Here is a 14,773-nt window from a genome sequence, read left to right on the forward strand (position 1 = left end):
GCTGGATCTACTAATGGGAAATGAACCAGAACAGATAAGATCAGTAAGCATGGGTGAACATCTAGGTAATAGTGATCACAACATAATAAGGTTTAAGATAAATTTTGAGAAGGACGTAAGTAAGACAAAGACCAATAATAAATTGGAGAAAAGTTTATTTTCAAGGGGATGAGAATGGAACTAGGGAAAATAAATTGGAAAAATTTACTGATAAACAAAGAAATAGAACAGCAATGGGAAACATTTAAAATGGTGATCAATAGAGTCCAGGAGAAATATATCCCGCTACAAAGCAAGAACAAACTAGTCGCCATGGATGAATAAAGAGATAAGGGCAAAATTGAAGCTAAAGAAAAATCATACACTAAGTACATAGACAACAAAGGAAAGGATGAGAAAAGTGAATACGAAAAGGTTAGGAAAGAAATCAAAAAAACATTTAACAAGGCAAAGAGAAACAATTAAATTAAATTATCAAGGAATATAAAAAGAAATAGTAAAAGTTAGGGAAGAGATAGCAGAGGCACTATTACATAAATATAAAAATTCATTACAAAAGGGAATAGTGCCAGAGGACTGGCGGATCGCTAATATTTAAAAAGGGAGATAGAACCAGTCCAGGAACTATAAACCAATTAGCTTAACATCGGTGGTAGGAAAGATAATGGCATCCTTACTCAAAGATGTAATAGAAAAACATCTAGAAACCAAAAATATAATAAAGAATAGTCAGCACGGATTTCAAAAGGGAAGGTCATGCTTGACCAACCTTATTGAATTCTTTGAAGAAGTAACAGAAAGGTAGACAAAGGTAATGCAGTAGATGTGATATATTTGGATTTTCAAAAGGCCTTCAATAAGGTACAGCATTGTAGACTCATGACTAAGATCAGAGCAGGTGGAATCAGGGGACAAATAGCAAGTAGTAAGCTGGCTACAAAACAGAAAACAGAGAGTAGGGGTTAAAGGTAGTTACTCAGACTGGCAAAAGGTGGGAAGTGGTGTTCCACAAGGATTGGTGCTGGGACCACTGTTGTTCACCATTTACATAAACGATTTGGACTTGGGAATCGGAAGTACAATTCCAAAATTTGTGGACGACACCAAATTGGGAGTTATAGTTAATATGGAGGAGGACTGCAACAAAATACAGGAAGACATCAATAAACTTGCAGAATAGGCGTGTAATTGGAAAATGAATTTTAATATAAATAAGTGTGAGGTATTACATTTTGGTAGGAAGAATAAGGAGGCCACATACTCCTTGGAAAATAAGAGTCTAAATGGGTAGAGGAGCAGAGGGATGTGGGGGTACAGGTACACAAATCACTAATCGTAGCGGCACAGGTTAATAAGGCCATAAAAAAAGCAAACTAAGCATGGATTTTGTTTCTAGAGGGATAGAATTTAAAAGCAGAGAAGTTATGTAAACTTGTATAGAACCTTGGTTAGACCATACTTGGGAGTACTGTGAACAGTTCTGGTCTCCATATTATAAAAAGGATATAGAGGCATTGGAGAAGGTGCAAGAAAGATTTGCTTGGATTTTACCAGAACTGAGAGGTTATACCTATCAGGAAGGATTGAGCAGGCTGGGGCTCTTTTCTCTGGAAAAGAGAAGGCTGAGCGATGACCTGATAGAAGTCCTTAAGATTATGAAAGGGTGTGAGAGGGTATACGTGGAGAAGACGTTTCCACTCACGGGTGAGACCAGAACTAGGGGTCATGAATATAAGATAGTTACTACTAAATCCAATAGGGAATTCAGGAGCAACTTCTTTACCCAGAGAGTGGTTACTCGCTACCACAAGGAGTAGTGAGGCGACTAGCATAGATGTATTTAAGGGGAAGTTAGATAAACATATGAGGGAGAAAGGAATAAAAGGATATGCTGATAGGGTTAGATGAAGTAGGGAGGGAGTGACGAGGCTCTTGTGGAGCATAAACACTGGCATGGACCTGTTGGGCTGAATGGCCTGTTTCTGTGCTGTACATTCCAAGTAATTCTATGTAATTCTATGTAATGATAAGGAAAAAAAAACTGAATAATTGCTCTTTGATCCCATACAGCTCTCATGCACATTGTCAGATGTTGGTTACACATGACACTGGCAGAAGTCTAGAGTCTGGTTACTTGCCTGACCAGCTCTTTTAGAGAATGGTATATTGGCACTGATACCTTCCCCCTTCCACAAAATGGGAGTAAAAAAAGATGATTAGGACACAAGCTAATAAAGAACTGTACTCAGCTCAATTCAGTTGAAACCCCAAATTGAAGTCAACTCCAATTTCAAATTTGTCTGTCACTTATCCCTAGTAGCACACTCCTCACTTTTTTGTCTGGTTCCTAAAACCAGTTTTATGAAGAACCCCTGCCATACAAAACAAAATACAATGATATTGAATGGGCTTTGTTGTCATGAAAACTGTAGTAAATGGAAAGTTTGACATGCCTGTACATTTTTAACCAATTTATTGGTCTAGACTATTCTTCCTTATCTCTTTGCTAACACTGATCCTGATACTAGGTGGAATTCACTTACAAACGCAGGCATCCGTTGCTGTAATATCTCGCTGTGGCCTGCGGTAGAAAGAGGCTTTGCATATCTCACAGTTGTTTCCCATTGTGTTGTGCTGGCAGTCTTCACAGACTCCACCACTGATTCCTCCGCTGGCTCGGTACACCTCTGGATCAAAGTGGCACTTCTGGGAATGATTGTTACAGTTGCACTCTGTAGAAGAAAGTTGAGAAAGTAAGAAAAGCAAATCAGAGCTAAAAACTGCATACAACTATCGCCTAAAGTGGTTCACTCAAGAAGTAAACAGAGCAGTGCACTGGATCTTTGTCTTTCCGTCCCTGTGACGAGGGAAATATACTACTGTGACAATACGCTTATAAACCCAAACATCAATCGAAGGCCCTGCCGCACCATTATAATTTCAGCATCCCACAGTGTCCTGCTGTCCTATCTGAGTAAAAATGACTATTATCACCACCTATGTGGACTTTTTAAAAACAAAATGATGGAAGTATACTACATAATTTAACAGGAATGCATCAAATAATTGGGTTATAAGTGGTCATTTTACAAATCTGTTCTCCCAGTATGGAGCGTCCCCTGCAGGAGTGCATTTTGGGAATTCAAAGATGATTTTCCATTCATTAATTTTGATAGCTGGAAATACAGGGGTGCTCAGGCCCGAATTCCTGATGTGTTCTCCGGGCAGGTGAAGTTACACAACAGGAGCAAGAATTTATAAAATTATCCCTATAAAGAATAGCAACGCATTGGAAAAAAGAAGAGAACTAATTTGAAGAACCAGTTTCAAGCCTGATAAAGATGATACTTGCTGTTAGGCATAGAGCTAGTTTTAGAGTGAGAGAATGGGCTAGAGAGGCCACTGCCTCCCATCCTCTAAGTACCATGCATGTCCCCCCTTAGACAGCCAAATATTGGACACATAAAACTATTGCCTAGAAATGACTATTGGCATTATTAGTGGATGAATGATTAATGTATGGCATTTCACTGCTATTTTAACACACTTATCCATTTAAAATAAACAGGTAAATGTCGTTGCTAAAAAAGCAGACAAAGGAATGTCATGTGAATATGTTCAGCATTCGCCCACCAATATCACCAGCAGTAACTTCTCAGCTAATATTTTTTATTAGCCCTCTGGATTCAGCCTTTGACTCACTACCCTACACCAAATCCAGGAAATCCTTCCTAGGAGCCACAGAAAGACACTAGGGCATTTACTCACTTTTACACTCGTTGGTATTGTAATCATCAGCTGGCTTCCATGGTTGGTCATTGTAGAAGCTCGCACACATCTCACAATTTTTACCTGCAGTATTGTGCTTACAGGCACATTGTTCTTGCACCTAAAAGAAATGAACTGTGAGCCTCAAAGGTACTGACAACACAACTCTAAGAATACAAACAAGAAGCAGAGGCCTGGATTCTGACCCAACTGTGGTGAGCATCTACACAACACAAGTTTCTCAAATGTACAGAAGCATTAAACTGCATTACAATAGATGCTCATATATATAAGCGATGTGTTGAAGTGTTTGAATCCATTTTGATTCCACTCATGTGCTACCACCCCTTGTGAGATTTGGGGTCAGCCTCACTCATGGAATAAGCATCATGTCAGACATCTCATCAAGTAATATCCTGCATTTCTCTCAATGTAATTTTTCCTCAGTGGATGCTTAAAGCTCTAGAAAAGTGAGATACTGGCAGGAATTTCTGGCTTCCAAGATAATATTTTTTTTTACTAAAGGTTACCAGTTTGGACAATTAACGATAATGGAAAGTCTACCTGACATAACTTTTACTCCCCAGATAATTGTCATTCTCCACTGCTATCTTTATTGCAAACGTTATGGCAGGCTTGAATTTCCACTGTCATCTTCAATTCTCAAGCAACAACAACTTGCATTTATATAATGTCTTTAATTTCCCTAGGAGCTTCTCAGAAGAAGAAAGGAATTGATGCTGGGCCTTGGTATGAGCCTTAGAAGGTGTGATTGAAAGCTTGTTGAAGGGATAGTTTTCAGAAGGCATTTGAAGATGGAGAGAGAGGTAAAGAGATGAAGGTGTTTAGGAAAAGAGGTACAGAGCGTAAGACTGAATTGGCGGAGAAACCAAGGGATGCACAGAAGGACAGGATAAGAGACGTGGAGCACGTGAGAGAGGTGCAAGGCTGGAGGAGGTTGCAGTGGGGTAAGGCTCTGGAGAGATTTGTATACAAGAACGAGGATTTTAAATTTGATACGTTGGAGGACGAGGAGCCAGTGTAGGTAACTCCAAATTAGCAACTGCTTGTGCAAAGGAACTTACAGATTGCAATCCTAAACATTCCTGCTGATAGTATTGATATAATGCTGAGGTTGAACCTTTACCAAGTATCCTACAGAATATCCTATTGAGAAATCCTACAGCATAGTTAAAAGTATTTTGTAACCAATACTGTCTGACAAATTGTGAAAGACAAGATTTATGCTGGTTTTCGTAGGCTGCAATATTCTAAATGGAATTGAGTTTCGTACCTCTGCCATTATACAACTTTCATTTTGATATTATTGATGCAGCTATGTGAATTTTCCTCCTATTTCCAGAGTTCAAGAACCACATGAGCATTGTGGAATAACATTCAATTTAATTGTTCTGTACATGAAGGCACTGTGAGTGGGTAGTGGTCAGTACTTTAGACTAAGGTATGCAAAGATCTACAGTAAAAGGCTGTCAGTCTGTTGCTTATTTTTATCTTGAAGTAAGGACATGAAATGGTAATGGAATTCTTACCATTGTTCTTGGTCCTTGTGGAGTATTCACAGAATTATCTTCTGAAATGCAACTTGCTGCATGTCCGTTACAGAAACAGCTACCTTGAACCTTCATTTCATACACAGCATAGAAGTCGTTGGCACTGTGAAACTCATAGGATGAAGTGGGCTTGTATGGTTTGATAAAATTAATTCTCAGGTTCGTAAATGGTGTTAAGTCTAGGAATAGAGAGACAGTGTTTGTTTACTTAAAAATACAGCAAGGGTCTTGTGAGTCCTCTGGATATGCTGAAACTATAAGAATCAATTTTAAATTATGACAGTGAATGTGATTTGTAATTGAATAACAGTCATTATGCAGGTTTTGAAGTATCAAGGCTATAGGCTGAGGCATTTAAGGAGAATGCACAAGCCCCTCACACCCAGTGTACACAACACAACTGCCCATAGTCACTAATAAATATCTATAGGGCCAGAAATTGCTCAGAGCAGCGAGGTAATGCTCACCGCAGCTCCTGCGAATTTAATTAATGAAAATAGTTATTGCGGGCTCTGTGGCGTCGAATTGCTTGAATTTGAACTTTAAACAAAATGTGCGCTATCAACCCAGCCTCTGCACAGCGTGAGTTGCCGCGAGGCTGGAAATGTCTGTGAGGAGAAGACACGCCCACAAAATCTGTCAGGAGGAGACGTCAATCCCACAGATTCAGGCTGCATTGCTCAAGCAGGCAAGCAGACATCATTCATTTAAAGTTAGTATTCTGTATATCATTGTAAATAAAAGATTTTTTTAAATAAAAAGCCAAAGAAATAATTGAATTAAATTAAAGAGATAGAAAGGAAAAGTAAAAAAATTTTAAAATTTAATTTTTTAATTTTTACATTTTTTTTAGTGACCAGAAACTATTAAAATATGGAGTAATTAGACTCCACATTTTTAAAAGTTATTTTTTAGTTGTTTGGCAGTCATTAAGACTGTTAAAACTTAGTTTAGATCTGGTATTTTTAAGCATACCTGTTTGGTGGTGTAATTAGTTACTTTTCAGCTGGGCAGATAAGCAAGTTTGCACTTTTTCAATGATTTCTCTGATTGCAGCATGCGATGGCCCTTTAATTCAAAGCTGTCATATCACCAGCGAACCACTAGGAGCAAGTTCACGATTTCCGCATTTTACTGCGCGTGTGCAAATGCGGGAACTTGCTCCTTCAATTCACCACTAAAAACTGAGAGCGCTGTTGAGCTCCTCCGTTATTTCGGGAGCGATTTCTGGCTCATAATATATTTTTTGAAAAATCTACATGCACTTCCTATCTACAAAACATTACTTCGCGTTGTCATTTTTGTGTCAACTTTTCCCATTCTGAGCTCTTAAGTTCAATCTTAAGTAAACTGGTCAAGTTGTAATTACACTCTCCTGCCAGTGGTGGCTCAACAATGCCTCAGTTTTGCAGTTCCCACCTCTGCAGCCTGTGCTATAGAGAAATTCCTATGTTCCAACCAATTCTTCTTTTCTGCTTCCCAAATTACCATCAGTTTTGCTATTTAACTAGAAATAATATCATAAAAATAATACATAAAAATAATGACAGAACATATGATTTTAAAATGGAGACTGAATTATGTATGCACGCTCTGGTTCAATTACCCACCGCCCTCTAGCCCCGCTTTATCTGGAGGCTACATTTATCTTGACTCCCCATGTGTAACACCCTAGAAAATCGTCTATTCTGTCTGTATATATAAATTGAACAAAGCAGTAAAGATTAAATGGGTTTGATTCTAACATGTTACCTCTGTGTTTGCTTGAATAAACATTCTAACCCAAAAATTAAATCAGAAGTGCATATCTGTTCAGGCAGGATAGTTTCCTTAGGTCTACTTAGCAGCTTCTCTGCCAATGCAAGAAAGATTAGGAACTCACTGTGTGCGAGTATAAGTGTACGTTCTAATTATTCTTATAAGTTTTGTACTAAATCCTCTAACTATTTGCAAAGGCATCCAAAATCTCAGAGGTCATTTAAAAGTTGAGAGATCATAAACACAAATTGGGATTTATTAGGTTTAAGAAGTGTCTTACTGTTAATCTTGTCACTCTTTGAAGCACTAATATAATCAGCCTGCTTGAGTGGGCTAAATGTCACCTAGAAGCAAACACGGAAAGAAACGACAGTCAAAATGCTTCATTTAATTAAAATAATTTATGCTAGTTTTCGTAGGTTGCAATTTATATCATATACAACAAATAGAATTACATTTTATATTTCTAACATTATACAGCTATTTACACTGATTTACATGTTTATACATCAGCAATATGTTTACTCACTCTCCCAGCTGAAGGAGGGTATAGATAGGTGGAAAGTAGAATGGGGTGCTGTGAATCATAGGTTGAAAATGTATAGACGTGATCCTCAGTATATTACTATGGGTGGCTGTACCTGCTGATCAGATGAATCTTGCTGTCGGGGCTGGACTTGACAATGCACATCATCAAAGCTCACTGGCTGCCCTGTTTTGATTTGAGGGAAGGAGGCAGCACAGTCATCAGCAAGATACTGGTATGGTTTCCAGGTTTGACCAGAATCCGTAGAATGCTCAATCATCATGGCAGCCGGCCGTGAAGACTGAAAGAAAAAATATAGCAAAAAACATTAAAAGTGCATTCTCTTCATTAAAATAATCCAATAATTTGAGCTCAGAGATGTTAGGAGGATCACATGTGCACTGAGATAAACAAACTCATAATTTATTACGATCGTACAGCACCCTTAGTCATTCCCTGAAGCATTAAAGTGATCTAGCTAAATAAAACAAGAGATATAGCTGGGAATATTGATTCAGTCAGTACTGATGATGGGATAGGGAATAAACATAAGTCAAGTAAGGAACAGCACTGGTAGTGACCTATAGCATATTACAACCCAGTAACAGTAAAAGGCAAGGGCACAATACAAGTTAAATTGTTCAGGACAAAATTGGAAATAGTATACATAGCAACAGAAATAAATTAATAGATATTTCCTTTAGAACTAATCACGTGAATCAGAAGGGTCAAAATCTCTGGTTGCTATTATCTGGCCAAACAGTGAATATACAATCCAGAAACTACTGTTTTGTATTTCATCACTATACATGGATTTGGTCATTTTCAGAGAAATTTGTAAATTATATTTTGTCTGGGTTACAGATGGAAATGCCTACACTGGGAGTGTAGCAATAATAACATTAGAAGATCTGAGTTTGAATTCCAGGCTCAATTGGCATTTGCACTTAAGCTTCTCTTAATCAATGGTGTTGGTCCAGGTTATCTATGGGATGGAGAGAAACTCAACAGCTTCTCACACTGATCAAATGTGCTACCTAGTTGGTTGCCTCTGTGGTGATATCCACAGAGTTGCCTGCTATTGTTTCATTCCACTCTCCCGCTGAGGACAATATAAATACAAAGAGAATATAGATACAAGGAGAAAATAGGAACATTGCAGAAAAGAAAACATTTACATGGCCAATATATTAAAGGGTGTGTCTCACCTTGAATGTTAGAAGAATATCATTAAGTTGGAACTTCCCATCCATGTCTAGCTGTATAGATACTTGATCCTGGTCTGTAAATGCAGAGATGGAGGCAGAATAATATATCGATCAAATAAGCTACATGAAATATTACAGCACAGAAGGGGGTCATTCACCCTATCCTGTCTGTGCCAGCTCAATGCTAGAGCAATCCAAAACTAATCCCACTGCCCCACACTCTTCCCTCAACCCAGTTTTACCCTTAAAAAATGCAATGGTCTCTGCTTCAACCACTCCCTGTGGCAAAGTATTCCATGCTAGAATGACCGTCGGCATATAAAAACCTCTGTTTCTTCACACTCTTAGCCACAATTTTAAATTGATGACTTCTCATCACAGACTCCCCAGAGAAAATAGTCTTTCTCTATTCAACGCACTTCATAATTTTAAATAACCTCTATTAAATCACCTTCTCTGCACTAATGGAATTAGTTCCAGTATCTCAAGTCTCTTCTCATAACTGTAGTTTCCCAACCCGTAACATTGCTCATCTCTGCTCCTACCTCAGTTCATCTGTTCTGAAAATCTCATCGATGCCTTTGTCACTTCCAAACTCGACTACTATGATGGTGTCTTGGCCAGCCTCCCAATGTCCACCCTCCATAAACTTCAGCTCATCCAAAGATATGCTGTGGGTATCCTATGAAGCATCAAGTCCTGCTCACCCTCTCCTCACTGGCCTAAATTGGCTCCCGGCCCCCAACATCTCAAATTTAGAATTCTTATCGCTGTGTTTAAATCCCTTCATGGCCTTACCGCTCCCTATTTCTGTATCTTTATCCAACCCTACAACCCTCCGAGAACTCTGTGTTCATCCAATTCTGGCCTCTTTGGCATCCCCAACTCCCTTTGCCTCACCATTAGCAATCGTGCCTTCAGCCGTCTAGGCCCTATGCTCTGGTATTCCCTCCATAAACCTCTCCACCTCTCTCTCTCTTCCTTTAAGATCGTCATTAAAACCTACCTCTTTGACCAAGCTTTTAGTCACCCCTCCTAATATCTCCTTCTTTGGCTTGGCATTGATTTTTGCCTGATTGCACAACCTTGGAACATTTTTCTATGTTAAAGGTGCTACATAATTGTAAGTTGTGTTATACCATTACCCTAAATCTTTGAAACAATGGTCTTATGAGACCTTATCAAGCCCCTTCTCAAAATCTATGCACTCTACATCGTCATGATTTTTTTTAGTATTGTTAGCTCCAGTTTTAACATATGCCTCCCATTTACATCTCAATTTAATTTTAATTTCTCTACTTATTTGCAGAACTCAATTCTATGATGCATCCCCTTTCTGCCTTTTTTTTTTATTCGTTCACGGGATGTGGGCGTCGCTGGCAAGGCCGGCATTTATTGCCCATCCCTAATTGCCCTTGAGAAGGTGGTGGTGAGCCGCCTTCTTGAACCGCTGCAGTCCGTGTGGTGAAGGTTCTCCCACAGTGCTGTTAGGAAGGGAGTTCCAGGATTTTGACCCAGCGACAATGAAGGAACGGCGATATATTTCCAAGTCGGGATGGTGTGTGACTTGGAGGGGAACGTGCAGGTGGTGTTGTTCCCATGTGCCTGCTGCTCTTGTCCTTCTAGGTGGTAGAGGTCGTGGGTTTGGGAGGTGCTGTCGAAGAAGCCTTGGCGAGTTGCTGCAGTGCATCCTGTGGATGGTGCACACTGCAGCCACAGTGCGCCGGTGGTGAAGGGAGTGAATGTTTAGGGTGGTGGATGGGGTGCCAATCAAGCGGGCTGCTTTATCTTGGATGGTGTCGAGCTTCTTGAGTGTTGTGGAGCTGCACTCATCCAGGCAAGTGGAGAGTATTCCATCACACTCCTGACTTGTGCCTTATAGGAATGCATTTACTTTGTACACTATAAATCTCATATTTGAAGATTTCTTATTGCTGACCTGTTGACTTGTTTACTAATTTGTCCGCCCAAGTTAATTTGGCCCAGATCCTTTCCTATCTAACTGAACTTTGCCTTTTTCCAGTCCAACACTCTTATCTTTGACTCGTCAGTCGGTTGAGCTGCCCGAGGAAGCATGACAGGCACTGGCAGATCGCCGAGATTATTTAGATAAGGCCCGAGGAACAATTTCTCTTGATCCACGGGCCTCCGTCTCCGGGTGCTGAGATCGCTCCCTACGCTCATTTGCCGCCTGCAAACTGGTTTAAACTAATTTCTGGCTATTGTGTATATATCTGCTGAGCCACACTGGCTATTGAACTCATTGTCAGCCTGATAATTGGTGAACCTCAACCAATGAGACTGAGCAGGCTCAAAAGTTAGTCAGCCTTAGGATTCTGTAAATTGGGAGCCCTATATACCACTGCTAGGGCTATCAGGCCATTCCACTGGGAAATTTTAAAGGGTATTGACTGTTGCCAAGGTAAGTGTCTTGCATGCTTTGACATTAAGGTGACTGCAATGACACAATCGATGATCGATGCAACGAGGTCTCATGCTGCAGTATAGTAAAATCTAGAATGAATATCTTAAAGCTAAACTAACAACACTTACCCTACAGTTAATATATTAGGCCAGAATTTACTGTAGCTGGCAATCGAATGGCACCTGCCGTTTGTTAGACTTGCCTTTGCCCATTTAATTTCCATGAGACTTTGCACTCTTTTAAGTGGGAGATGGAAACGGCCCAGCACCCTCTACAGGGCATCTAGGATCCGTGTGAACAGGGCAAGCAACTGTGTATCTCCTTAACCAATCAGATTGAAGGAATGGAAGTGAACAGTGCATCTCCTGTGCTCGCACGGGAAGGTGCCGTGGGGAGGAGAGTGGGTGTTGGGGGTGATGGAAGAGTGGACTAGGGTGTCACGAAGGGAGTGGTCCCTTCAGAATGCTAAAAGGGAAGGAGAGGGGAGGGGAAGATGTGTTTGGTGGTGGGATTGCGCTGGAGGTGGCGGAAATGGCAGAGGATGGTACGTTGAATGTGGAGGCTGGTGGGGTGGAAGGTGAGGATAAGGGGGAACCTATCATGGTTCTGGGAGGGAAGGGATGAGGGCAGAAGAGCGGAAAATAGGACGGACAGGGTTGAGGGCCCTGTCAACTACAGTGGAGGGGAATCTTTGGCTGAGGAGAAAGGAAGACATATCGTAAGCACTGCTGCAGAAGGTGGTATCGTCAGAACAGATGCAACGGAGAAGGAGAAACTGGGAGAAGGGAATAGAGTCCTTACAGGAAGTGGGGTGGGAAAAAGTGTAATCAAGGTAACTGTGGGAGTTGGTGGGCTTATAATAGATATTGGTTGACAGCCTATCCCCAGAAATGGAGATAGAGAAGTCGAGGAAGGGAAGGGAAGAGTCGGAGATGGACCATGTGAAGCAGAGGGAAGGTTGGAAATTTGAAGCAAAGTTGATGAAATTTTCCATTTCGGGGCGAGTGCAGGAAACGGCACTGATATGGTCATCAAAGTACCGGAAAAAGAGGCGAGGGAGGGAACCTGAGTAGAACTGGAACAGGGAATGTTCCACGTATCCCACAAAAAGGCAGGCATAGCTGGGACCCAAACCGGTTCCCATAGCGACACCTTTTATTTGGAGGAAGTGAATGGAGTCAAAGTAGAAGTTGTTCAACATGCCTTGTTTTACTGTGCATTACATGAAGTGAAATGCTAATCTTACCATTTTCTGATTGCCACCAGCTCCTCAATGTTCCTGAAGGAACCACATTTTTAATTCGATGGCTATTTGTGAAATATACGGGATTGTATTCATTTCTGGAGTCACAGATACAGCACTGCAACAACTCCTGAGGCACAAAACAAAAGTAATTTCAGAGGATTATTTCACTATTTATGAAAGAGTCTGCTGTTTCCCACAGTTAACAAAAAAGACGAATATTTTATTCAATCTTTATTGATTTCTCTCCTTCAGCTAACTTAGCATTGGCACAGAATTGCTGTAATCCATGAACCATTAGTGCACTAAAGTAAACAAGAATTGGCTGGTTCCAACTCAGTCTTGCTCCATTAACCTGATGATTTGCTTAATACAGGAATGCTGCAATAGTCAAATAAAGGTTTGTGCACTTGATATTTTCAGTAGTAAACTGTTTCAATCTTATTGGGTAAGTCTGTTATTGCTCAGATTTGCCCAGCCACCTGCATTTTCACTGCCTCCAAGAGTTTTTATGCAAAACAGTGGTACTTGAGCAGCAAATCACAGCATATGCGGTAAGAGTAAAGATTTGTGGGATCTCCAACTATTCCAAATCACTCATCCTGATCCTGATAAATGACATTTATTTTTACGTGTATCCCCATAGTTGTGAAACACAATTATGACACACATATAATTTTTGCAAAGTAACTATATGGTCTCAATGTAATCATTCCATTGTAATACTTATGATATTCTCGCCAAGTTATGGTGGGTGCAGCTGTGAGAACATTTCTGGCCTTGGTTTTTCCACTGATCGTCATTTCACAGCACTCATGAAAGAACAATGGCACTATGAAAATTATAGAATTTGTTAATGTTTAAACTTATCCTGAAATGTTTCTCTTTCCCTTTTTTTTCATGTCTTCATGTCCCTCAAACCATTCACCAGTCAAAAGGATGGGCAGAAATTTGCTTCTTTTGTAACTAACCACTTTGAGGTAAATGAGGGTACCTCGGGAAGTACCACAACTCCACTTGATACATCCCATGATGAAATGACTGAGATTAGAATTTGTCACATTAGGAATCACAGGCATAAACCAGTGCCCCATTACGCCATGGACCAGCATGTTACAGAACCATCATACTGAGTTACTGCACTGTCCAATATTACAGATTTAGTTTTAATCCTGTTTATGTTTCACTTTGTTGTTTTTGCATACAATCTAAATACCTGCATAAGTAAAGAGAATTGGGCGTTCTAAAAACTTATGAAAAAGTCAAGGATGAAAAAAGAACATTCAACTCATTACACTCATCCATCTGTTATCCCAACTAACCTAGCCTGGAGTTAAATGACATTTAGAATTCCCCCAATTTCTTTGACTCCACTGCCTTATTTAGGATTATTTCAAACATTGTATTGTCCTTTGAGTAAGGGCACTTCCTCAAAGATCATTTTAAATGTACTTTTCATTTTTTAAATTTGTCTCCTCTTGTTCAACTCAGGCCTGACTTATCTTGAAGCGATATTCCAGGTTCACCTCATCTATACCCAGGGGCTTGGAAATTCCTGAGGCCTTGCTCCACTGGCGTAAGTGTGGCAGAATGGAACACCCGCCTACCCTCGTCCAAGGTTGGAGTCTGCATCCTAAATCCTGGGATGTGGTCATTTGCATAGCTGAGATGGGTCACTGGCATCTTCAAGGATACATCAGTGGCAGCTGCCATGGCATGAACCAATCCGCCCTTTAACGGAGGAGAGGAGGTCTCCTGAGGCCCAAAGAGGCTGAAGAAAACATTTATTTTTAAAGCCTGGAGAGGGAAAAATGACAGGGGAGCGATTTCACTGTTGGCATTAATTTACATATGAATTTCCATGGCTTTTTAAAATGTTGTTCTCAAATGTGAAAGATGTTGGCACGGCCGCATTTATTGCCCTGAGAATGTGGTGGTGGACCTTCTCCTTGAATTGCTGCAGTAATTGTGGTGATAATGCTCCCACAATGATGCTAGGTAGGGAATTCCTGATTTTCACCCATTACTGATAAAGGAACAATGATAATTGTCTGAGTCAAGATGGTGTGTGACTTGAAGGGGAACTTGGTGGTGATGTTGTTCCCGTGACATTGCTACTGTTCTCCTTCTCGGTGGTTAGAGTTCATGGGGATGGGAGATGCTGTTGAAGTAAGTTTAGTCTGTTGCTGCAGGTCATCCTGTAGATAGTACGTACTGCAGCCACGGTGCGTTGGTGATGGAGGGTGTGGATATTGAGTCCAGTGGCAGAGAAGC

At 40.4% G+C, this 14,773-nt stretch overlaps 1 protein-coding gene across 1 annotated transcript in view; it reads right to left on the reverse strand.

Moving 5' to 3' along the window:
• Positions 1–14,773, reverse strand: part of LOC137344494 (laminin subunit beta-3-like) — a 71,227-nt gene that overhangs the window by 20,778 nt on the left and 35,676 nt on the right. Inside the window, exons 5-11 of the mRNA XM_068007525.1 lie at positions 12,503–12,629; positions 8,832–8,905; positions 7,739–7,924; positions 7,378–7,441; positions 5,319–5,518; positions 3,769–3,889; positions 2,544–2,732 (exon numbers count right to left, since the gene is read on the reverse strand). Coding sequence (XP_067863626.1) covers positions 2,544–2,732; positions 3,769–3,889; positions 5,319–5,518; positions 7,378–7,441; positions 7,739–7,924; positions 8,832–8,905; positions 12,503–12,629 — 961 coding nt within the window. The remainder of the gene's footprint in view (positions 1–2,543; positions 2,733–3,768; positions 3,890–5,318; positions 5,519–7,377; positions 7,442–7,738; positions 7,925–8,831; positions 8,906–12,502; positions 12,630–14,773) is intronic.

This window comes from Heptranchias perlo, chromosome 27 (assembly GCF_035084215.1).
Source record: "Heptranchias perlo isolate sHepPer1 chromosome 27, sHepPer1.hap1, whole genome shotgun sequence".
NCBI classification, from domain to species: Eukaryota; Metazoa; Chordata; class Chondrichthyes; order Hexanchiformes; family Hexanchidae; genus Heptranchias; species Heptranchias perlo.